The sequence below is a fragment of the Labeo rohita genome, chromosome 21 (genome assembly GCF_022985175.1).
Source record: "Labeo rohita strain BAU-BD-2019 chromosome 21, IGBB_LRoh.1.0, whole genome shotgun sequence".
Classification (NCBI taxonomy): domain Eukaryota; kingdom Metazoa; phylum Chordata; class Actinopteri; order Cypriniformes; family Cyprinidae; genus Labeo; species Labeo rohita.
Window position 1 is genome coordinate 17,758,689 of NC_066889.1, and position 23,615 is coordinate 17,782,303.

Here is a 23,615-nt window from a genome sequence, read left to right on the forward strand (position 1 = left end):
ATTAGAACGTCTTCATAGTTGCTCCTTTTGTGTTCATGGATGGAAGTCATTTAAAGGGTTAGTTTACCCAAAATTGAAAATTACCCCATGATTTACTCACCCTCAAGCCATCCTAGGTGTATATGACTTTCTTCTTTTAAACAAATACAGTAGGAGTTATATTTAAAAAAAAAAAAAATACGCTGGCTCTTCCCAGCTTTATAATGGCAGCGAATGGCTGTTGTGATTTTAAAGACCATAAAAGTGCATAAATCCATCATAAAAAGTACTCCACACAGCTCCGGACACTTAATAAAAGCCTTAAGAAGTGAAACGATGTATTTGTGTACGAAAATAAACCATAATCTCTAGTTTCCTCTAACTGAAACAAAACCCCAGTCACAAATTAGAAGTACAAAATGTCAGAGATTTCAATATAAGCGGACTTATATTGCAGAACAGACTGTTTTTTTTTTTTTTTTTGCTGTAAACAAAACTTGGTTCTCACGAGACTATTTTCACCAGAGCTTACACTACGCCCACATTCTACATCATCCGCTGGAACGCCACTTTCTTGTGAACGCACGTACAACAGTTAGCGGAAGCTAGAGATTACGATTTATAAAGTTTTCAATATGTATTTTTTTCTTACACAAATGCATCGCTTCACTTTCTGGCCTTTATTAACCCCCCAGAGCCAAGTGGAGCACTTTTTATGATGGATGGATGCACTTTTATGGGCTTCAAAATCTTAACACCCATTCACTGCCATTATAAAGCTTGAAAGAGCCGAGACATTTATTTAAAATAACTCAGATTGTATTTGTCTGAAAGAAGAAAGTCATACACACCTAGGATGGCTTGAGGATGAGTAAATCATGGGATAATTTTCATTTTTTGGTGAACTATCCCTTTAAGCACATGTGACCTTATTTAGCCATGAAATGATGATAAAATTTGCAGTTCTGGGTGAGATATCTTTGATTGCTGACTAACAACGCCTTGGCTAGATTGCTCATTCTGACAGCTTTTACTCAGGTTTTATTCAGTTGTATTTCCGAACAATATGAAAGAACCAGCGTTGATGTTCCATTAACATATAACACTGAGCGTGGGTTTCAATACTGTATGATATTTCCCAAAACATTCCAAAGCACGCCCTGAGAATATTAATGCCAAGCGGGCACGTGTGGCTGTTTTCATCAGAGCTCCTCCCCACCGTCTGCAAGCACCCCTCCATCTCCATTCTGTCTTTTTCTCCTCTGCGCATGCACTTTGCAGCTGCAGTAGGAGCTCATTAGAGATGAGTGACACTGCAGTATGAAGGGGATTCCAGTCAGACTAGCAGAGCAGAGCCCCCCTATGGCCACACAAGACTACACACCCAGCTTCCCTACAGAAGCACACACTGTACCGTGTGCTGTTCTCCGATCAGCCTTTACCTCTCCCGGCCTTTTTGTGTCTGTTTCCTCCACCGCTCTATTTCCACGCCCTGTTTAATGAGAGCTCCACAGATCTGTAGATGTCTCAGTGCTTCACTGTGTTATTTTTAGGCTGCCCTCCTCTCAGTGAGTCATTTGACAGGTAGACGGGAAGAGAAAAAGAGAAAGACTTGAGATGTGTCAGGGTGTTTTTTTTTTTTTTTGAGACAGAGTTTTTTAACACCTCATGTTTTGTTTTGTATTCTCAGAATGGGCTTAACGGGTTACACTTGGCCTCCAAAGAAGGGCATGTTAAGATGGTGCTGGAGCTGCTGCACAATGGAATTGACTTGGAGACTACTACAAAGGTAAATTTATTTCCTTCAGTGAGTCAGGCTTCCTCCAGCAGGCCAAAAACCGATTTATAAATGTGATTAGTTGCTATACAGGACATTTCTTGGCAACTGTAAACAGTCATTAGCCTACCGATATTAACTAATGAATTGTTACACAGTGAAAGAAATGTTTATTCTGAACGTCTCTATTAATTAGTAACTATTTGTTCAACATTGACATTTATTATGTTGGTTTTAAAAAAGCAATCAGCAACAGGTTTCTCATCATTCCTAAGATTTAAAATAAGAGTGTATATAGGTTAGTGTACTTATAAAATTTAACAAAATTACAAATGGACAGTTTATCTCATAAGGGAAAATGAATCAAAACCAGTGTTGCCAAGTCCATGGATTTCCTGTTTATTGGGCTACTTTAATACTGTTGTGGCGGGTTGTTTTTCTTGTATGTGGGTTGAAGCAGCCCCAATATTGTGATATTTAGTGCCTGGAATGCGACTTTTACCAGGGTATTTTACCCCCTGGAAAGCAATTGGGGATTTTTGTTGTGAAAACCTGGCAACCCTGCACAAAATGTAGGTAAAAGTGCTTCACATGTCAAAATATAAGACATTTGAAAAAAAAAAAAATCAATGAAACTAGTAAAATGTCTTTAGGACAAATGAGACAAAATAAATTAAGATTAACTGACTACTCTCCAATGCTAAAAAAGGGTGGGCTAAAAGCAATTGGATGGGTTTTGTTGTGAAAACCTGGCAACCCTAAACAAAATGTTGGTAAAAGTGCTCCACAAGTCAAAATATAAGACATTTTAATAAAAACAAAAAATTAATGTAAGAGTAATGTAGTGTCTTTAGGACAAACAAGACAAAATAAATTAAGATTAACTGACTACACTCCAATGCTAAAAAAGGGTGGGCTAAAAGCAATTGGATGGGTTTTGTTGTGAAAACCTGGCAACCCTAAACAAAATGTTGGTAAAAGTGCTCCACAAGTCAAAATATAAGACATTTTAATAAAAACAAAAAATTAATGTAAGAGTAATGTAGTGTCTTTAGGACAAACAAGACAAAATAAATTAAGATTAACTGACTAAATTCCAATGCTAAAAAAGTTTTGCAGTCTTGCTTTGTTGCAGTAATCATTTAGAATGTTACAGAATTCTGAATTAAAGTATAAATAAATAAATAATATCACACTTTCAAACAATAGAAATCACACAAGCTCGTAGCAAGTCGGTGGGTTTAGCCGTAAAAACCTGCACATAATGTTGGTAAAAGTGCTTCACAAGTCAAAAAATAAGACATTTTAATGAAAAAAAAAGTCATTACAATTAATATAATGTTTTTAGGACCAACAAGACAAAATAAGTTAAGAGTAACTGACTCAATTCCAATGCTACAAAATGTCTTGCTTTGTCGCAATAATCAATCAGAATGTTACAGAATTCTGAATTTCTTATTCAAGCTATAGAAATCACACATACTTTTAAAACCAACAAAAAAATGCATATTTTACCCCCAGAATGAGATTGGGCTAGTTTTGAGTACCAGTTGGGTGGCTTTTGTTGTGAAAACCTGGCAACCCTGCACAAAAAAATATAAGACATTTTAATAAAACGAAAAACGGACTGGGCTAATTTTGGGCTAGTTTTGAGTAGCAGTTGGGTGGGTTTACTTGTGAAAACCTGGCAACCCTGCACAAAATGTTGGAAAAAGTGCTTCACAAGTCAAAATAGAAGACATTTTAATAAAAAAAAAAAAATCAGTAAAACTAATATAATGTCTTCAGGACAAACGAGACAAAATAAATTTAGATTAACTGACTAAATTCCAATGCTAAAAAATTGTTTGTAGTCTTGCTTTGTTGCAATAATCAATCAGAATGTTACAGAATCACACATGCTCTTAAAACCACCAGAAATGTGATTGGGCTAGTTTTGAGTAGCAGTTGGGTGTGTTTTGTTGTGGAAACCTGGCAACCCTGCACAAAATGTTGGTAAGTGCTTCACAAGTCAAAAAACAGTATAAGACTTTTTAATAATAATAATTTAAAAAAGTTAGTAAAACTAATATAATGTCTTTAGGACAAATGAGACAAAATAAATTAAGATTAACTGACTCAATTCCACTTATTAAAAAAAGATTTGTAGTTTTGCTTTGTTGCAATAATCAATCATTCTGAATTAAAGTGTAAATAAATCAATCAAATAACTGTTTAAAGCAATAGAAATCGCATATGCTCAGAGATTTCTTTTTGCATTTGCAAAACCCTTAAACAAGCAAAAATAAAACCAAATAAAAGCAATAAAATCAAATGACATTCTTCAAAATACTGTATGTGCTATAAAAGTATTTTACATGCATTGTCGGATCTTTCTCTGTATTATATTTACATGACTGTTCATTTTGCAGAAAGGGAATACCGCCCTTCATATTGCTGCTCTGGCCGGTCAAGAGAAAGTGGTTGCTGAGCTGGTCAGTTATGGTGCCAATGTCAATGCCCAGTCTCAGGTTAGTTTGAACCTCAAAACATGAATCAGCAAACAGAAACATGATGAAGAGAAGCTTAGTTCATTTGCTCTTTGGTGTTATTTTGTATTCTACAGAAAGGTTTCAGTCCCCTGTACATGGCAGCACAGGAGAACCACTTGGAAGTGGTGAAATATCTACTTGAACATGGAGCCAATCAGAGCCTTCCAACTGAGGTGGGTGAAATGTTAAAATCAGAATTCAAACCCAAATACAAATCAATCCCACTACAGCTCTTGATTTTGTCCTCCAGGATGGCTTTACTCCTTTGGCGGTAGCTCTTCAGCAGGGTCACGAGAACGTGGTAGCTCTTCTGATAAACTATGGCACCAAGGGCAAAGTGCGTCTGCCGGCCCTGCACATCGCGGCACGCAACGACGACACGCGCACCGCCGCCGTACTGCTGCAGAACGACCCGAACCCCGACGTCCTCAGCAAAGTATGTGTGTTTATGCACATCTGAAAGGTTTTATCTCACCACGAGTGAGATTACACATCATGACTCACTAAGCTCAATGCAGCCGCTCTTGGCTTGTAATTGCAGTGATGACTATGTGACAAGATAAACAGAACTGACTTTGTTTAAAGATCCCTCAGCGTAGGTGTTCCTGTTTTGTACATACACTGAGTCAATGAAATGCTACACTCTTTTCCCGTAGACTGGCTTTACTCCTCTCCACATCGCAGCCCATTATGAGAATCTCAGTGTCGCCCAGCTTTTGTTAAACAGAGGAGCCAACGTGAACTTCACGCCGAAGGTCAGTAAAGCTGTCGCGTTTAATGCTTCCTGCTACTATGCGAAAGATTACATGAATTTCTCACTTTCTCTCCTTTTCTCTTAAAGAATGGCATTACTCCATTACATATCGCTTCCAGGAGGGGAAATGTGATTATGGTGCGGCTTCTGTTGGACAGAGGAGCTCAGATAGATGCCAAGACAAAGGTACAGTATCCATTAGGGACGTGCAAAATATTTATACATATATATATATACAAAATATATATATACACACACACACGTAAATATTTCGTAAATATATACATGTATGTATGTGTGTGTTTATATATTCTTAAAAATATACACAGTACATGTAAACAAAAACGTTTTTTTTATTTTAGATGCGATTAATCGTGATTAATCGATTTAGCAGCACTAATAAAAAATTTAGCTAAAAGAAAATATATACATGTATGTGTGTATTTATATATAAATATACAGTACGCACATGTATATAATGTAAACAAGCTTTTATTTTTTATTTTGGATGTGATTAATTACGATTAATCGATTTGACAGCACTAATAAAATTCTAACTGAAATTATATATATACATTTATGTGTGTGTATTTATATATACATATAAATATACACATTATACGCATCTATACATATATACATATATACATATATGCATATAAATATACAGTACACACATGTATATGTAAACAGTTATTTTTATTTTGGATGTGATTAATTACGATTAATCGATTTGACAGCACTAATAAAATTCTAACTGAAATTATATATATATACATGTATGTGTGTGTATTTATATATACATATAAATATACACATTATACGCATCTATACATATATACATATATACATATATGCATATAAATATACAGTACACACATGTATATGTAAACAGTTATTTTTATTTTGGATGTGATTAATCGCGATTAATCGATTTGACAGCACTAATAAAAATGTGACGGAAATAAATGTATGTGTATTTATATATACATATAAATATACACAGTACACACATGTATATAATGTAAATGAATTTTTATTTTGGATGTGATTAATCACGATTAATCGATTTGACCACTTATTAAAATGTAACTTAAATTAAATATATACATTTATGTATGTGTATTGAATATGCATATAAATATACACAGTACACACATGTATATGATGTAAAAACAACTTTTATTTTTTGTTTTGGTTGCGATTAATCGATTTGACAGCACTAATAAAAATTTAACTGAAATTAATCTGTGTATTTATATATCATAAATTTACACAGTACACACATGTATATAATGTAAACACAAACTGTTATTTTTTATTTTGGATGCGATTAATCGTGATTAATCTATTTGAGAGCACTAATAAAAATGTAACCGAAATTAAATATATACATGTTTGCGTGTGTATTTGTATATACACATACACAGTACACACATGTATATAATGTAAACACAACCTTTTATTTTTTTATTGTTTATTTTGGAAGCAATTAATTGCGATTCATCGGTTTGACAGCACTAATAAAAATGTAACTGAAATTAAATGTATAAATGTTTGTGTATTCATATATACATATAAATAAACACAGTACACACGTATATAGTGTAAATAAACTTTTATTTTTATTTTGGATTTTTATATTGCATTTATATTTATATTTACATTTATATATTTTATATTGCAATTAATCGATTTGAAAATGTAACTGAAATGAATACGCTGGAAGTACTAATACTGGAGAAAATACAGATGAAAGTTAAATATAAATTTTTATATTCGTGGTGAGATATATATATATATATATAGAGTTCAGATGCAAAACCAGCTAAATCCATCTGACGTCTTTCTTTAAAAAATGCATTTTTATCAGGCTCAGATGTATAGGTTTCTACGTAAATACCGGTACTTCTGACTGGGCTGACGCTGGTATTTTAGCGAGTTTGAAGAAAAAGTATTTGATGGACGTATAATATGTGCCGAGAGCATTCACTCAGTATCATTATCTCATTTTTGACTGAGATGGCTTTTAGCTGGTTTTGCATCTTTTACATATATATATATAAAATCGGAGATAAAACGTTACAAACTCACATCTGTTATAATCTGTACAATTATTCAGACTAAAAAGCAAATTACAACATAAAAATCTAAAAAGACTACTCAGTTTGATGACAAACTAACTAGTCGACCCTCCTTAATTCATAATATCTCTCCAACCGTAGTCACATCGCACAGTGACATTATTTACTGGCTGAGATGAAAAGTCGCAGTGCTGAGACTGCTGAATCTTACTTATTTAAGTCTAGCTTGTGTAGAATGACCTATTTTACTTCCTCTTGGGAAAAACAGGTATTTTCTCTTTGTGACAACTTTCTTTAATGACATGCTTTAATGCATACATCAATAAGGACAGAAAATGCAGCTCATGTAGGATGCACTGAAACATGCTTGATAAATCCTTCACACAGAGAATTTACAAAATTGCTTATTCTTTCTGTTATGTGCAGGATGAGCTGACGCCGCTGCATTGTGCAGCTAGGAACGGTCATGTACGTGTGGTGGAGATCCTGCTAGACCAGGGCGCTCCCATTCAGGCAAAGACCAAGGTGACCAAACTATATTACTAAGATGGGCAATACAGTAATAGACTTTTAGCTTAATTGATGCCATAATCAATTGATAATAATGGGTTCCTCCTTGCAGAACGGCCTGTCTCCCATCCACATGGCAGCGCAGGGCGATCACATGGACTGCGTGAGGCAGCTACTGCAATACAATGCAGAGATCGATGACATCACCCTGGACCATCTGACACCGCTGCATGTTGCAGCACACTGTGGGCACCACCGCATGGTCAAGGTGCTGTTGGACAAGGGGGCAAAAGCTAATGCTCGTGCTCTGGTTAGTGCATCTGTCGTTTTTAATTAATGTAATTGATTACATCCATTAAAATGTATTAGATTAGTCAATATATTAGTACATCAACCTGGTCCTCCATTATATATATGTTGATTTTTTTGATCTGTCTTTTAGAATGGATTTACTCCGTTGCACATTGCCTGCAAGAAGAACCACATGCGGTCCATGGACCTTCTGCTGAAGCACTCAGCATCTCTGGAGGCCGTGACTGAGGTCAGATTACTCTCTGGCTGTCACTTTGATGGATAACCTCTATTCACTTTGCACCATCTATGCCTTTAGCTTGACCCCTTGTAGAAAATAGAAAGACTGTGTGGAAATGAACAGTAACAACTTCACGATTACTTCACAAGACAAGTATATATTAACATAATACACTGCCCTTTAAAAGTTTAGGGTCAGTAATATTTCTTTTTCAATACTTTTATTTAGAATGCAGTAAATTGATCAAAAATAAAAGTAAAAATATTTGTTACAGATTTCTATTTCAAAAAAGTACTGTTATTTTGAACTTTTTTGAATGAGAAAATTTGTTCACAGTTTCCACCAAAAAGTTAAGCATCACAAGTAGATTAAGCAGCGTAAGTAGATTTTGTACAAAGTCAATGAAAAGACACGAATAGACGCCAATTTGCACCTGGCGAAACTAGGCGATGCGATTGTCACAAATGCAATATTGCATATTCCATGTATGGAAAGCCAGGTATGTTAAAAAAATGTATGAATGTTACTGCGTAAACAACACATCGAGGACTCGTTGGTTGCACGTTGTTTACATGTAGAATATGTGTTGTTTACGTATGAAAAATCACACAATTGACACGTAATCAATGCACAAACAACAACACATATTCTATGCATTAACAACACACAAACAACATGTCCCTGATGTGCTATTTGCATGTTTGCGCTCTTTTGACCTTCCTGGCTTGCCATATCTGCGCACACTGAAAATTTTCAGGTAGAGCGGACAATTTGCATGATGTTGTTGCACAAGCCAATTAGCAAAGAACTTATTGAGACATATAGATTGACACGTCCAGTTGTATCAGAAAATGGAGGAAAGCATGATAGTAACACGAAAAACATCCTGTGAGTTATCTAGAGAAATAAGGTCAAAAATGTGCAACTTTAATATGTAAAAAAACAGTTCGAGGACGCGTTGTTTGCACGTTGTTATTAACACGCAGTCGACGCACAAACAATGCGCAGAAACAACATGCAAACGACACATGTCAAAACTTGTGATTTTTTGACCTTCCTTGGTTTCCATATCCACGCAATTTAATGCAATGCCAATCAGCGACACGTACAGTTTCACACGTCTAGTTGTACCAGAAAATGTAGGAAAGCATTATGCGAATGAACACGAAAAACATCCAGTGGGTTATCTAAAGCGATAACGCAATGAGAATATTCGCTTTGTGTTTGGTGTGCACACAGCATAAGTGAAGCGCATCAGTAAATGAAATGTCACAGTTTTGCGCAGTGCATTTTTTATTTTGGTTGCATATGCGCAACGTGCTCACCACTTATGTGCACCATGGTAATGTGTACAGCATGAATACCATTTGTTTTTTAACATAAATAATTTTTATTACGTAAAAAAATTATATGATGTATTTTTGTTGATTCATTGATGAATGAGCCATTAAACACATTTAAAGTGCTAAAATGCACGTTCTTGTCTCTTAGTCGGGTCTGACCCCTCTTCATGTGGCTGCGTTTATGGGGCATCTCAATATAGTGAAGAGTCTGCTTCAGAGAGGAGCTTCACCCAACGCATCTAATGTGGTAAGAACTGTGTAATCTATTCAGCACCTCAGAGATACCCAACAATCAAATCTCAAAGGCACAGCTATTCAGATTTAGAAACTGGTTGATGTCTTTAGCAACGATTATGGCGGTGATCGCAGTTTTCTATTCAGAACTAAATGATTGTGACTGTATTGTAGAAAGTGGAGACCCCTTTGCACATGGCTGCCAGAGCGGGGCATTGTGAGGTGGCTCAGTTCCTGCTACAGAACAATGCGCAGGTGGATGCCAAAGCGAAGGTACGCCAATCAAACAAGCTGTTTTATCTTCATTTATCTGCTTTGTTTTAAAATCTCACTTTTCCTCTTTTTTTATTTCACAGGATGATCAAACCCCCTTGCACTGTGCCGCTCGAATGGGACATAAGGAGTTGGTGAAGCTGCTTTTGGAACATAAGGCCAATCCAGATTCGGCCACCACGGCAGGTCACACTCCTTTGCACATCGCCGCCCGCGAGGGACACGCCCAAACTACACGCATTCTTCTCGACGGGAATGCCCAACAAACCAAAATGACAAAGGTTCTGATCTCTAACTAACCCTTCACTAAGCCCCGCCTTAAAATGCTTCTGACCAATCAATCTATAGCAACTGCGGGCATCTATTGAAGTCTCATTATCCACCTTATTCTTTAACGCCTATGGGCGAGACTTCCAGTTCATTAGCCGCTATAGGGAAATAATGAGGACAATAACAACGTGCAGTAAACGGTAAAACTGTTTGCACTACAAACTAGTGCGTTCATAATTAAGATGATAAATTAAAATATGGTAAAACACACCTGTTTGCAATCAAGCAGCAAAACAAGCTTTTGTGCAGATAAAAATACCTGAATGTGGATGAGACTTGAAGCCAGACCCATAAAATGTACAAATGAGAGGCGGAGCTTAACAAAAGGTCATTTACATGAAATAACAACAAAATAGTTACATCTTCTTCTGCATTCTTAATGTGTATATCTGTGTTTTCTTACAGAAAGGATTTACTCCTCTACATGTAGCATGTAAATACGGGAAAGTAGATGTGGCGGAGCTGCTTTTGGAAAGAGGGGCCAATCCCAATGCAGCCGGAAAGGTAATTCATCAAGACAAACATCTGATATCTCAGTACTCATCTGCTAATATCAGATGACAGTCAGCGGTGGCTGACTGAGGCCATGTGTCCCCTCTCTCTTCTCTTAGAATGGCTTGACCCCTTTGCACGTGGCCGTCCATCACAACAACCTTGATGTAGTCAAGCTGCTGGTCAGCAAGGGTGGCTCTCCGCACAGCACGGCGAGAGTAAGATAACACATATACGCACTACAAGATCTTGGCGGGTGACTATTCTGAACTGAGATGTTGAAGGAGAAGTCCACTTCAGGAACAAAAATTTACAGATAATATACTCACCCCATTTTCATCCAAGATGTTCATGCCTTTCTTTCTTCACTTGTAAAGAAAATTTGTTTTTTGAGGAAAACATATAATGGACTTAAATGGTGCCTGTGAGTTTGAACATCCAAAATGCAGTTTAAATGCAGCTTCAAAGGGCTCTAAACGATCCCAGCCAAAGAAGAAGAGTCTTATCTAGCAAAATGATCGGTCATTTCTTAAAAAAAAGAAAAAATGTATATACTTTTCAACCTCAAATGCTCATCTTGTCTAGCTCTGCCATGTGCATGTGTACTCTGTGTAATCTGGGTCAATACAGTTAGGGTATGTTAAAAACTCCCATTTCATTTTCTCCTCCAACTTTAAAATCGACCTACATCACTGCAGAAGTACCGGCCCAGTGTTTACAAAATCAAAATGCAAAGAAGGTCAAACGCCCTTTACAAAAAAAGGTAAAACAGTGATGTAGGACGATTTTGAAGTTGGAGGAGAAAATGAGATGGGAGTTTTTCGACATACCCTAACTGTATTGACCCGGATTACACAGAGTATGCATGTGCATCGCAGAGCTAGGCAAGACGGGCATTTGAGGTTAAAAAGTTTATACATTTTTTTATCTTTTATGACCGATCGTTTTACTAGATAAGACCCTTCTTCCTCGGCTGGGATCGTTTAGAGTCTTTTGAAGGTGCATTGGAACTGTGTTTTGGACATTCAAACTCACGGGCATCATTGAAGTCCACTATATGGAAAAAAATTCCTGAAATGTTTTCCTCAAAAAACATTTTATTTTCTTTGCGACTGAAGAAAGAAACGCATGAACATCTTGGATGACAACGGGGTGAGTGCATTATCTGTAAATTGAAATCCTGTCATTAATGAATCACCCTCATGTTGTTTCAAGTTTTTAAGACTTTCATTCATCTTCGGAACACAAATTAAGATATTTTTGATGAAATCTGAGAGTTTTTTGACCCTCTCAAGGCCTACAAGTTAGGACATTGTTAAAATAGTCATTGTGACATCAGTGGTTCAACCATAATGTTATGAAGCTACGAGAATACGGTTTGTACGCAAAGAAAACAAAAATAACGACTTTATTCAACAATTTCTCCTGTTACTTGTCAGATGTGCGTTTGCGAGAATACCACGGCACATGTAATGTCCTTACTACCTTTCTGGGCCTTGAACCTGTCAGTTGTGTTGCTGTCTATGCAGGGTCTGAAAGCTCTCAAATTTCATCAAAAATATCTTAATTTGTGTTCTGAAGATGAACAATAATCTTATGGGTTTGGAACAACATGAGGGTGAGTAATTAATGACAGAATATTCATCTTTGGGTGAACTGTCCCTTTAACGGTTGCAGTCTATTTCACACTTTCCAAGGCTGTCCAAGAAACACAGTCACTTCTAGTTTTCTTCCATTTGACAGAATGGCTACACAGCCTTGCATATCGCAGCCAAGCAGAACCAACTAGAGGTGGCAAGCAGTCTGCTACAGTATGGAGCTAATGCCAACTCTGAGTCACTACAGGGCATCACCCCACTTCACCTGGCGTCACAGGAGGGGCAACCTGACATGGTGGCACTGCTCATCTCCAAACAGGCCAATGTTAACCTGGGCAACAAGGTGATACACTGTTTATTCTTTGATTAAATGGTATTCGGTTTATGTCAGAGAGAGCACAAATAGAAAACTAAAAACGGCTGAGATGTGTTAGAAGAATATGGAAAAGGATTTAATATTCTTCTAATATCTTTGTTGTGTGTGTGTCTGTGTTTGTACAGAATGGGCTGACACCTCTGCACCTGGTTGCTCAGGAAGGGCATGTGGGCATTGCAGACATGCTGGTGAAGCAGGGTGCTTCAGTCTATGCAGCCTCAAGGGTAAGACACTTCAATGCACAAAGAAACACACACGCACTCAGCAGGGCCATCTGTAGAACGTCCTAGAATTTAGACCTCGGAGTCTAGTGCAGTGTAGTCCGTGCTACTGCTAAATTCTGAAGAAAGTATGAATGGAGTTGGTTACTAAAAAACTTGTCAGCACTATGCTGTTTTGGTGTAGTTACTAAAGTGTTCTGAGTGCTTTAAGCAACATCAGATGCCAATTTTCCACAAGTTAGTATGATTATTTAGCGTATTCATGAAATGTCTGCAAAATACTTACTTTTACCTTGTCAAATACAGCTCTGTTCACATCGACTCATTTAGGTGCATGTCTCTTTAAATGATAATGAGCTCCTTCTCACTCCGCCCCTCTCTTGCAATTTTTTGTGTATTTGGTGGTGCGTTACCATCAAAAACAAAAATAATCCACTGCACCGTTAGTAATGTTGGGAGAAAAAGACTCTTATGTTCACTTTTACATTCAAATACAAAACACCTGCATTGCTTATGAAACGTTGTCACTACAGCTGCTCGGCCGTGGAGAAAGTGGCAGACAGCATACAACTGGCTGAGGGTCAAAATATGCGAATGTGGGACAGTCCGTCAGCGGTCGTGGGCGGGGCCTGAGCAGTGTGACATCATACTGCTCAGAAAATCCAAACGGCTTGATAATTGAGAGTGTTTAGGTTTTTTGGGTATTAAAAAAAGGCATGAATGTTATTTTTGTCATTGTAGGGTGGTTGTGTCCACACACTGCTAAGACTTATGTAAAAATGAATTTTGCATCCGATGTCCTGTTTAAGGTGTTCAGAGTTGTTTAAGATGTTGGTATGTAATTGCTAAAGTGCTCTGAGTGGTTAATAAAGGACAAGTCAGATAAGCTTTCTCAATTCTTTTTGGTATTCTGATATAAATTATGGCTCAGATGCCTCCTTCAATGAAAATGTGTTGGTTTTTAAACGCTTTGTAATATAAACTAGCATTGATTGCCTATCAATGCTATTTTCACTTCTTATTTTTCTTTCTCTCTGTCTGTTAGATGGGCTACACACCGTTACATGTGGCATGTCACTATGGGAACATAAAGATGGTGAAGTTCTTACTCCAGCAGCAAGCACATGTTAACAGCAAGACGAGAGTGAGTGCTACATTTCTGGATGTACTGTATAGAGGGCTGTTTTCATACACTTTTTGGTGTTAGTTTGTACTTCTGAGTTTTCATTCTTGCTTATCTTTCTATTCCAGTTGGGATACACACCTTTACATCAAGCAGCCCAGCAGGGCCACACAGACATCGTCACCCTGCTGCTAAAACATGGAGCCATGCCCAATGAGATCACCACTGTGAGCAAACCCCAATCCCCCATACTTCAAATACAAATTTTCTCATCAAATAATAGTATACACTGCTTGAATGCCTAATGAAGAGCATTTGGTCTGGGTAATTTCTGCTGTCATGCTGCCAGTCCTCTGCAGTAAACATAAGCTGTCATTTAATAATTATACTGCTGAAAAGCGCAGCACGGCTGATTACCAGAGTACAGTGAACCTAAAAAATATATTTAGAGTATTTAAAAAGTATTTAGAGTAAAAGTATCTGAAGTTTCTATATTAGAATGCTTTTTATATTTAATGTTTTAGAATAATAATTTTATTATTTTTTAAGGTTATTGCAACATTTATTTCGCAGTTCTTACTTATGAGTTCTGAGTTATGAGATATAAATTCTGCTGTTTTTTCTTGCAATTCTGATTTTTCTTGTCAGAATTGCATGATATTAACTCACAATTTTGGCTTTTTTTGACTTTTTTTCACAATTCTGACTTTTTTTCTTAGAGTTATAAACTCGCAGTTGAGTTATAGTCAGAATAGTGAGATATAAACTCACAATTCTGACATTTTTCTCACAATTCTTACTTTTTATTTCACAATTCAGACTTTTTTCTCAGAATTGCATGATATAAATTCACAATTCTGGCTTTTTTTCTCACAATTCTTACTTTTTATCTCACAATTCTGACTTTTTTTCTTAGAATAGAAGAGATATAAACTCACAGCTTTGACAGTCAAGTCAAGTCACCTTTATTTATATAGCGCTTTTAACAATACAGAATTATGACAACGTGGCTGTACAGTATTACATAGGAAATAGTGCATCAATAATGCAAAAGGGCAACAGTAAACACTGAATTTTCAGTTAAAGGCAGTTCATCATTGAATTCAGTGATGTCATCATCCAGCTCAGCTCAGTTCAAAAAGTATACGATATCGTTTGAAAATTAAGTGTCCCCAACTAAGCACGCCAGAAGCGACAGTGGCAAGGAACCATAACTCCATCAGTGACAGAATGGAGAAAAAAACCTTGGGAGAAACCAGGCTCAGTCAGGGGGCCAGTTCTCCTCTGGCCAGATGCAGAGGACTCATCTGGTTCCCGTGGTCTTGTGCCGATGGCCGTCTAAGTAATGAGATCTTTACTGGGGATCCGTCTCTGGGGCTCATCTAGTTGACGTGGTCTCCACTGACATTCAGGGCAGAAAGTCAGAACAGTGAGATATTAACTCACAATTCTGGCTTATTTCTCGCAATTCTGACTTTTTACCTTGCAATTCTGACTTTTTCTCAGAATTGTGAGATAAAAACTTGCAATGGCGAGAAAGAAAGTCAGAATTGTGAGATATAACCTTACAGTTTTGGCTTTTTTTTCTCACAATTCTGACTTTTTTCTCACAATTCTGGCAAAAACTTGCAATGGCGAGAGAGAAAGTCACTTTTGTGAGTTGTGAGATATAAACTCAAAATTCTTACTTCTGTCAGGACCACTGTCGTCAAAATGATAGACAGTAAGCATACAGTTTGGTTTGGCGGCATGGTTCTGTTCTGGGCAAAAAACTCCCTGCCCATCCGTGCAGCATGTCATGAATGAGCAGGGAGAGCAGCAATAATAACCCCCCAGGGTAAACAGAACAGAACAAAGCAGATATCGTTAATGTACTTAATGATATTTAAGTGTAAGATATTATTCAGGTAAAAAGAGTCTGATTCAACGAGGAATATTAGAAGCCAAGTCCTGACTGTGGCAAAAGGAGGAGTTGGGGATGGAGGAGGGTGTTTGCTCCTGAGCAAGTGACAAAGCTGCCAAATAATACTGAATAGGGCTTATATAGGAATGCCATGATAGGTGTCGTATTCCTATAGGTAGATGTGATCAGATGAGAGTCAGCTGATGCGAGCTTGACTCACGTGACCTGCCAGAACTAACGCTATATGCTTAATTTTTTTTTTTTCTCAGAATTGCGTGATATAAACCCACAATTCGGGCTTTTTTCTCACAATTCTGCTGTTTTTCTCGGAATTGCATGATACAAATTCACAATTCTGACTTTTTTTCTCAGAATTGCATGATATAAATTTACAATTCGGACTTTTTTTTCTCAGAATTGCATGATATAAACTCACAATTCTGGCAATTCTTACTTTTTCTCTGAATTTTGAGATACAATCTGGCAATTGCGTGATATTTCAGAATTAGGGTGACCACCTGGCAATAGGGCTGTTGCGGGACATAGTTGTGATTTTGCGGGACAATCCGGGACACGTGTGAGAATGATACTTTTTCTACTGTTATGCTATGTAAATACTGATTACATCCGTTGTCATATGCACTGGTCTGTGTTTCTGAGCATGCACAGGCAAACGAGAGAAAACGCGTCTTTTTTATGAGAGTGAACAGAATCCACCTGCGAGAAAAGAAATTTGTGCTTGCGCATTGTGATGCATTACAATAATGCGCTGCAGACATTTGTCATTAAAACAACGCCATAGAAACCGCCTCAAATAAACTATTCAAATAAGAGGAAAGTCGCGTCTAAAAGCTGCATCGATTTTTTTCTAATTGGTTAAAATGAATGAAGAAAATATCATGTTTTTCCGTGTGCGCTCAACCATTTTTCGTCTGTGGTTCTATGCCGCAAAAGAAACTATGCCGCAAAAAGAATAAATAAAAAGACCTTTTCTTAATATGATCATTAAAAACCAACAGTCTGATAGAAATGTGGGATATTTTCTCAATATGCGACGTGCGGGACAAGGGGTGAAAATGCTGTGCGGTACAATGCAAAGCGGGACAGGTGGTCTTTTTTCATAGAATTGTGAGATATAAACACAATTGGGAGGTATAATTTCAGAATTATAAGATAGAAACTCACAATTCTGACTTTTTTCTCGCATTTCTGACTTTATCTTGCAGTTTTGCGAGTTTACAGTATATCTAAAAATTCTGACTTAACTTACAATTGCGTGTTATAAAGTAATTCATATCTCGCAATTCTGAGAAAAAAATCACAATTGCGAGATATAAACTCAGAATTCTGAGACATAATGTAACAATTATGAGTTCACTTCTCAGAATTGCAAGTTTGTCTCTGAGTTCTTTATATCTCACAATTCTGACTTCAAAGTCACAACACAATTACCTTAATATTTTTTATTCAGTGGCAGAAACGGGCTTCCATATCATTTAAATATAGACAGACATGATACTTTATTATCTGACACAGATATGACATTTAGTAACCAGACTGTATGTTATCTATGGCAGAATGGGACGTCACCTCTGGGTATCGCTAAGCGGCTAGGCTACATCTCTGTCATTGATGTGTTGAAACTGGTGACTGAGGAATCCGTATCTATGGTGAGAGCCGTTTGCATCTCATGAACTGTATCCGGTTTGAATTTGTGACTTCAATCTTCAAGGCTTGATTTGTGGCTTTTATTCCATATCTGGTTAATCTAGTCGTTTGATTTGTACAACATTCGCCATCTTGATTAGTTCATATATTCCCTCTCTATCCCTCAGATCACCACCGAGAAGCATCGTATGAGTTTCCCAGAGACGGTGGATGAAATACTGGACGTGTCGGAAGATGAAGGTGCGTACGGGTGGCTCAGATTGGATTTAGCCTGAAGGATCATACTGCAGTAAATGCCGCATTAAAGCGCTGATTCTCAGCTGCTGTGACAAGGTCTTAGTGCCGTGAGGTTGGTGCTAGACTCTCGATTAAAAACAGGAGCCAGTAGGCAGATGAGTTGGTGGATCATATCCCAAAAGTGACAGTCTGAAGTGAACTACAGATTAGAGATGTTATCACACTCATAGTGCTGCTTTGACTATATTACTTGACTGCAAGTTTTACACACATTAAAGCATTTTGTGTATATTATAAATCATTTCAATTGAAATTTCACATCATATGGCTTCAAAAGCCTTATAATATAGCACTTGATTGATTGAACCACTTTTATGACACTTTTGTGCTGCTTGATGCTTAATAGCCATTGGTCACCATCTAATTTTATTGTAAAGAAAAGAGCAGCTTGGGCATTCTGCTGAATATTTCCTCAATTTTTCAATGTTCTAAACACTTCCTCGGCTCTAATCGTTTAATGTGTTTATTTCTTCTGAGAGATGATTGATAAATTTCCATTTATTCAGGACTTTATTCAGGAAAAAGCAAAAGCAAGTATTTTATGATAATCTAAACCTACTGTAAATCTACGGTAGCATCGCCAGACTGAAATGTTCCTTCTTCCTTCCTGCTGTAGGAGTTGCTCAGCTAACATTAGGTAGGAGCGTCTCCCTCTTTCTGGCTTGGTTGTCCGGTTCTCAGTGGTTCGTGAAACGTGTGCCTCCATTTCAAGCACTTTCATCTTGTCTCTGGCCCTCAATTCTCTCTAACCGCTCTCTATTCTAACATGTCGCTTCGTGTTACTACGGCGTCGGCCCCTCATCATCGTGTGGTCATGATGTTTCTTTTCCTTTACTGACAGTAACATGTGTTTGTGGGTCCATCATTGACGGGACTGCATCCAAAATTACTTTGTGTTCTCGGTTTGTTCCAAGGGTGTTTCTTCAACTATAGGCACTTTTGATCCTATGCAAGAATGAACACACTTTAAAAAAAAAAAAAATTCAGAATCAAAAAAGTTAATTTCCAACATATTATATTCAAACATGTCATGTATATTATATCCAACATATCATGTATATTATTATATTATATTATATAGTATTGTATTGTATTGTATTTTTTATATATATTTAATATGTTATATATATAATTTAATATGTTATATATATATATATATATATATATATATAAACAAACAGATATATATAAATATATATTATAGTTGTTTTCTGTTTGTTTTTTGTGATTTTTTTTTTAGATTTTGAAATATGGGTATAACTAAAAAGTAATAATAAAAGGTAAAACTGTACCTTTTTATATATATATATTTAATGGTATTAATGCTATGTAATAGTTGTTTTCTGTAAAGTTTTGTGATTTTTTTTTATTTATTTTGAGACATGGGTAAAACAATAATAGTTTAACATTTTTGAACACTATCAAAAATATGATGAAGACGTCAGAGAATTATACAAAATAAAAAAATGCTGAAATTATATTATATTATATATTAAAGTTTTTATGTTTTTATGTTTTTGTTTTAATATATATATATATATATATATATAACTACTAGTAGTTTTTTTCTGTGTATTTTCTGTAATTTTTTTTATATTTTTGAGACATGAGTAAAAGTACAATTGTAATATTTTGTATTAAAAGATTTGAAAACTATCAAAAATATATAATGAAGACATCAAATGTACAATGTAGAAAATGTACAAATGTACAAAATAGAAAAATGATGAAATGACATTATTATATTATATTATATTATATTATATTATATTATATTAAGTTTTTAATGTTTTAGTATATGTTTTATATGCATATTTGCTGTGATTAAAATGGTAAAAGTTAACATAAAAGGCATATTTAAATTATTATATATTTTTTAACATTTTTTTGTGTTTTTTAAAAATATTTTGAAATATGGGTAAAACAATAAATGTTTAGCATTTTTAATAATAAACGATATTTAAAAACTATCAAAAATATATAATGAAGACATCAAAAAATGTACAAAATAGAAAAATTATGAAATGACATTATATTATATTATATTATATTATATATTATATTATTAAGGTTTTAAATGTTTTAGTATATGTATGTTTTATATGCATATTTAGCTGTGATTAAATTGTAAAAGTTACACATAAAAGACATATTTAAATTAATAATAAAATATATATGAAAACTATCAAAAATATATAATGAAGACATCAAAAAATGTACAAAATAGAAAAATGATTAAATGACATTTATATTATATTATATTATATTATATTATATTGTATTTTATTATTAAAGTTTTGTATATGTTTTATATGTATATTTTGCTATATATATGTATATATATTTTTACATATTTTGAAACATGGGTAAAACAAAAGTTTAGCATTTTTAATAATAAAAGATATTTGAAAACTATCAAAAATATATAATAAAGACATCAAAAAATTTACAAAATAGAAAAATGATTAAATGACATTTATATTATATTATATTATATTGTATTATATTAAGTTTAGAATGTTTTAGTATATGTTTTATATGCATATTTTGCTGTGATTAAAATAAAAGGTATTTGAAAACTATCAAAATTATGTAATGAAGACATCAAAAAATATTTCAAAACAGAATAATGCTGAAAAGTGTTTGTTTTAAAAAAAAACCGCTGGGACATAACAGTGCTCGTAGTTGAAGAAACACCCATAGATGAGGTTCTCTTTATCCAAACACTATGGGAGTCACACTGGGAGTGGATAATTTTACTAATTGACTAATGATGATTATTTGACTCAGCAGAGGGCTCCAAAATGAACTGTCACAGTGGCTGTTTTACGCGTCTCTGAACACCTGTGATTAAGCCCCTACAATAACACCAAACTATCTCTCCCATGCAGATTAAGTGTGATCTTCTCTGCACTACCGGGCATGCCCACTTCAGTAACCAAAACCATGCAATCTTACCGAGTATCTTGATTTCTTTATGTTTTCCATTGGCTCTGTGTGTGTATGACTTCATTGCTTGGACCTGGTGAATGAGTGAAGGTTCTTGTTTGTGCTTGATTGGGAATGATGGTGGATTGTGAATGATGAAATAACTCCTGAGCTTTTCTTCCTTTCTATTAATCCTCTTTTTCCTGCAAAACTCCTATATCAGTGTCTCTGACATATTTTGCGCTGTATGTAGGTGATGAACTTCTCGGGATGGATGGGGCTCGCTATTTGAAGCTGGATGACCTGAAAGACCAGGATGATGATTTTCTGTCCCCTAAGAAAACCCTGAGAGACTTTGAGAGCGGGATGGGCACGACGTAGGTCACACGAGCACAATGCAACAAATTTGTCCTTCGACTAAGATTCTAGAACAAGAATAAACACTTTTTTTACTTTCGAATAAAGTATTGAAGTTAGATTACAAATATCTTCTTCATTCTTTCCAGACCTTACTCACCCGCAATTCCCAGAATTCCATGTGTGTCACCTGAAACTGTCATGTTGGACCAGGTATTGTTCTTCTCTGCTTCATGTGCTGAATTAAGAAAAGTTCCTTACTAAAAAATCCAGGTTTGGTGGTTTCTAGTTGGTCAGCTCTTTTTTAATTCTCAACTCTAAAGCCCCCAATTGTCCACAACAATATTTAAATGCCTTCTTAGCCCTAGTTTTGTTTTTTAAAAAAACTGCTTTAATGTATGGTCACTCCTAGATCCTGTAATATAATAATAAAATAAAATAAAATCATTAAAATATTAAATTATAATTAAGTTTCAGGATTTATAAGGTTTTTGTTAATAATAATTTAAGGTTTTTATTAATTTACATAGCTTTTCCTGGTCTAGAAGTCCCTTCAATAAGCTTCCATAAGCTTCCATATAAGAAATGTGTGAATTAAAATAAGAAAAAATTGAATTTTTAGTTGTTTGATTATTTTAATGCTTGTTTTGTCTAATTTTAAGTTCCACTTGAAAGTTTTTCAGAGCAATCTTATCTTTTCTAAGCTTGTTAGGACCATAGGGTCCTATGAAAAGACATTTTATTTTTTTCTGAAATTCTGTTTTATTTTTTTAAAAATTCAGTTTTTCCCATTATAATTTTTCTGTATTACATTTTTTCCCTTTTTAATTTTTCTAGACTCTGTTTTAATGGCTACATTGAGTAATATTAACCAAAAAGCATGTATAATTAATTGAACGTATGAAACCTACATAGTTTAACAGCAATTTATTAAACATTTTTAAAATCTACATTTTAAAGCCCTATGAAATTTATTTTGTTTTTTCCCAAATTCCGTTTTTCCATTTGAACTTTTCTGGATTCCATTTTCATCTGGATTCCATTTTTCTAGACTCTGTTTTAATGGTTAAACTACGAAATATTAATCAAAAAGCATGTAAAATTAATTGAAATTATTAAACCAACATAATTTAACAGCAGTCATTAAAAAATGAACAAAAATTAAATTTTAAAGGCCTATGAAATCTATTTTGTTTTTCCCAAATTCCATTTTATTTTTTTTCCAAATTCAGTTTTTCCCGTTTTAATTTTTCTGGATTCCATTTTAATTCATTTTTTATTTTTCTAGACTCTGTAGGAGTCTCTGTAGGTTTTAATGGTTAAATGAAGAAATATTAATCAAAATGCATGTCTAATTATTTTGAAATTATGAAACATACACAATTTAACAGCAATTTATTAAAAGTTTATAAAAAAAATTACCTTTTAAAGCACTTTGAAATACATATTATTATTTTATTTTTTTATTTTTACCAAATTCTGTTTTCCATGAAGTTTTTGGATTTCATTTTAATTTCATGATACTGAAATACTGAAAATAATTTCTAATTAATTGATTTTAAAACTATTATTATTATTATTTTGTATTATTACTTTTTTTCAGAAACACTGTTTTGTGTATTTAAATTTTGGAGGTAAATTCTATATTTTTTTTTTAAATAATGTTTTAATAATAGTTTTATTAGTAGTAGTATTATTATCATTGCATTAAGTAATATATTTTTGTCACAGTTTCTTCAAGTTAAACCAAACTTTTATTTTGACGGGTTGCTGTGAAGACCTTTAAGTTTCTGTTTGTATATGATATGAAGATAGTTTTTCTCACAATAAATAGGTAATATACTCATTAAGCATGCAATAAAAGTCTCTGTGTAGTAAACAATAAAACATGCATCTGCGCCATTCATTCACACAGAGACACACAGAAAATGCAGGATTCATATTCAAATAGCATTTTTGCAACTTTCACAGACACACATTAAGTGTACTGACCTACTTTTGATTTATTCATCCAAAATTCTGCAAATTCCATGACATTCCGCATTATACAATAAATTCCATTTTTATGACTGGATCCTGCCATTCTGTACATGGGAAATCAAAGGGCCCTAGGACCGGTAGACAAGCTTGGCAAAGCTGGAAGGTACTTGAGTTAGTTAACCCTGTTCCAAAACAGCTTAATCAGCTGCTGTGACCTGGTTTTCAGAGCAGCGTTTTCTCTTTCTCTCTCTTAGTCTCATAAAGCTGTCATTGTATCTCTGTTTGTGTGTGTGTCTTTGTGTCTGTGTGATCTGTGCTACTCCTG

The 23,615-nt window shown here is 34.9% G+C and overlaps 1 protein-coding gene across 10 annotated transcripts in view; it reads left to right on the forward strand.

Moving 5' to 3' along the window:
- ank1b (ankyrin 1, erythrocytic b) overlaps positions 1-23,615 on the forward strand; it is a 96,335-nt gene that overhangs the window by 46,368 nt on the left and 26,352 nt on the right. For 9 of the 10 annotated variants that reach the window (XM_051092944.1, XM_051092951.1, XM_051092947.1 and 6 more), the window contains 23 exons: positions 1,670-1,768; positions 4,168-4,266; positions 4,362-4,460; positions 4,538-4,723; positions 4,944-5,042; positions 5,129-5,227; positions 7,552-7,650; positions 7,748-7,945; positions 8,078-8,176; positions 9,659-9,757; positions 9,919-10,017; positions 10,101-10,298; positions 10,753-10,851; positions 10,959-11,057; positions 12,583-12,780; positions 12,939-13,037; positions 14,080-14,178; positions 14,286-14,384; positions 17,638-17,730; positions 17,896-17,968; positions 18,642-18,662; positions 21,207-21,330; positions 21,460-21,523. In XM_051092944.1, the coding sequence (XP_050948901.1) occupies positions 1,670-1,768; positions 4,168-4,266; positions 4,362-4,460; positions 4,538-4,723; positions 4,944-5,042; positions 5,129-5,227; positions 7,552-7,650; positions 7,748-7,945; positions 8,078-8,176; positions 9,659-9,757; positions 9,919-10,017; positions 10,101-10,298; positions 10,753-10,851; positions 10,959-11,057; positions 12,583-12,780; positions 12,939-13,037; positions 14,080-14,178; positions 14,286-14,384; positions 17,638-17,730; positions 17,896-17,968; positions 18,642-18,662; positions 21,207-21,330; positions 21,460-21,523 (2,541 nt within the window). The remainder of the gene's footprint in view (positions 1-1,669; positions 1,769-4,167; positions 4,267-4,361; positions 4,461-4,537; positions 4,724-4,943; positions 5,043-5,128; positions 5,228-7,551; positions 7,651-7,747; positions 7,946-8,077; positions 8,177-9,658; positions 9,758-9,918; positions 10,018-10,100; positions 10,299-10,752; positions 10,852-10,958; positions 11,058-12,582; positions 12,781-12,938; positions 13,038-14,079; positions 14,179-14,285; positions 14,385-17,637; positions 17,731-17,895; positions 17,969-18,641; positions 18,663-21,206; positions 21,331-21,459; positions 21,524-23,615) is intronic. The other variant, XM_051092948.1, reaches the window with a different exon arrangement.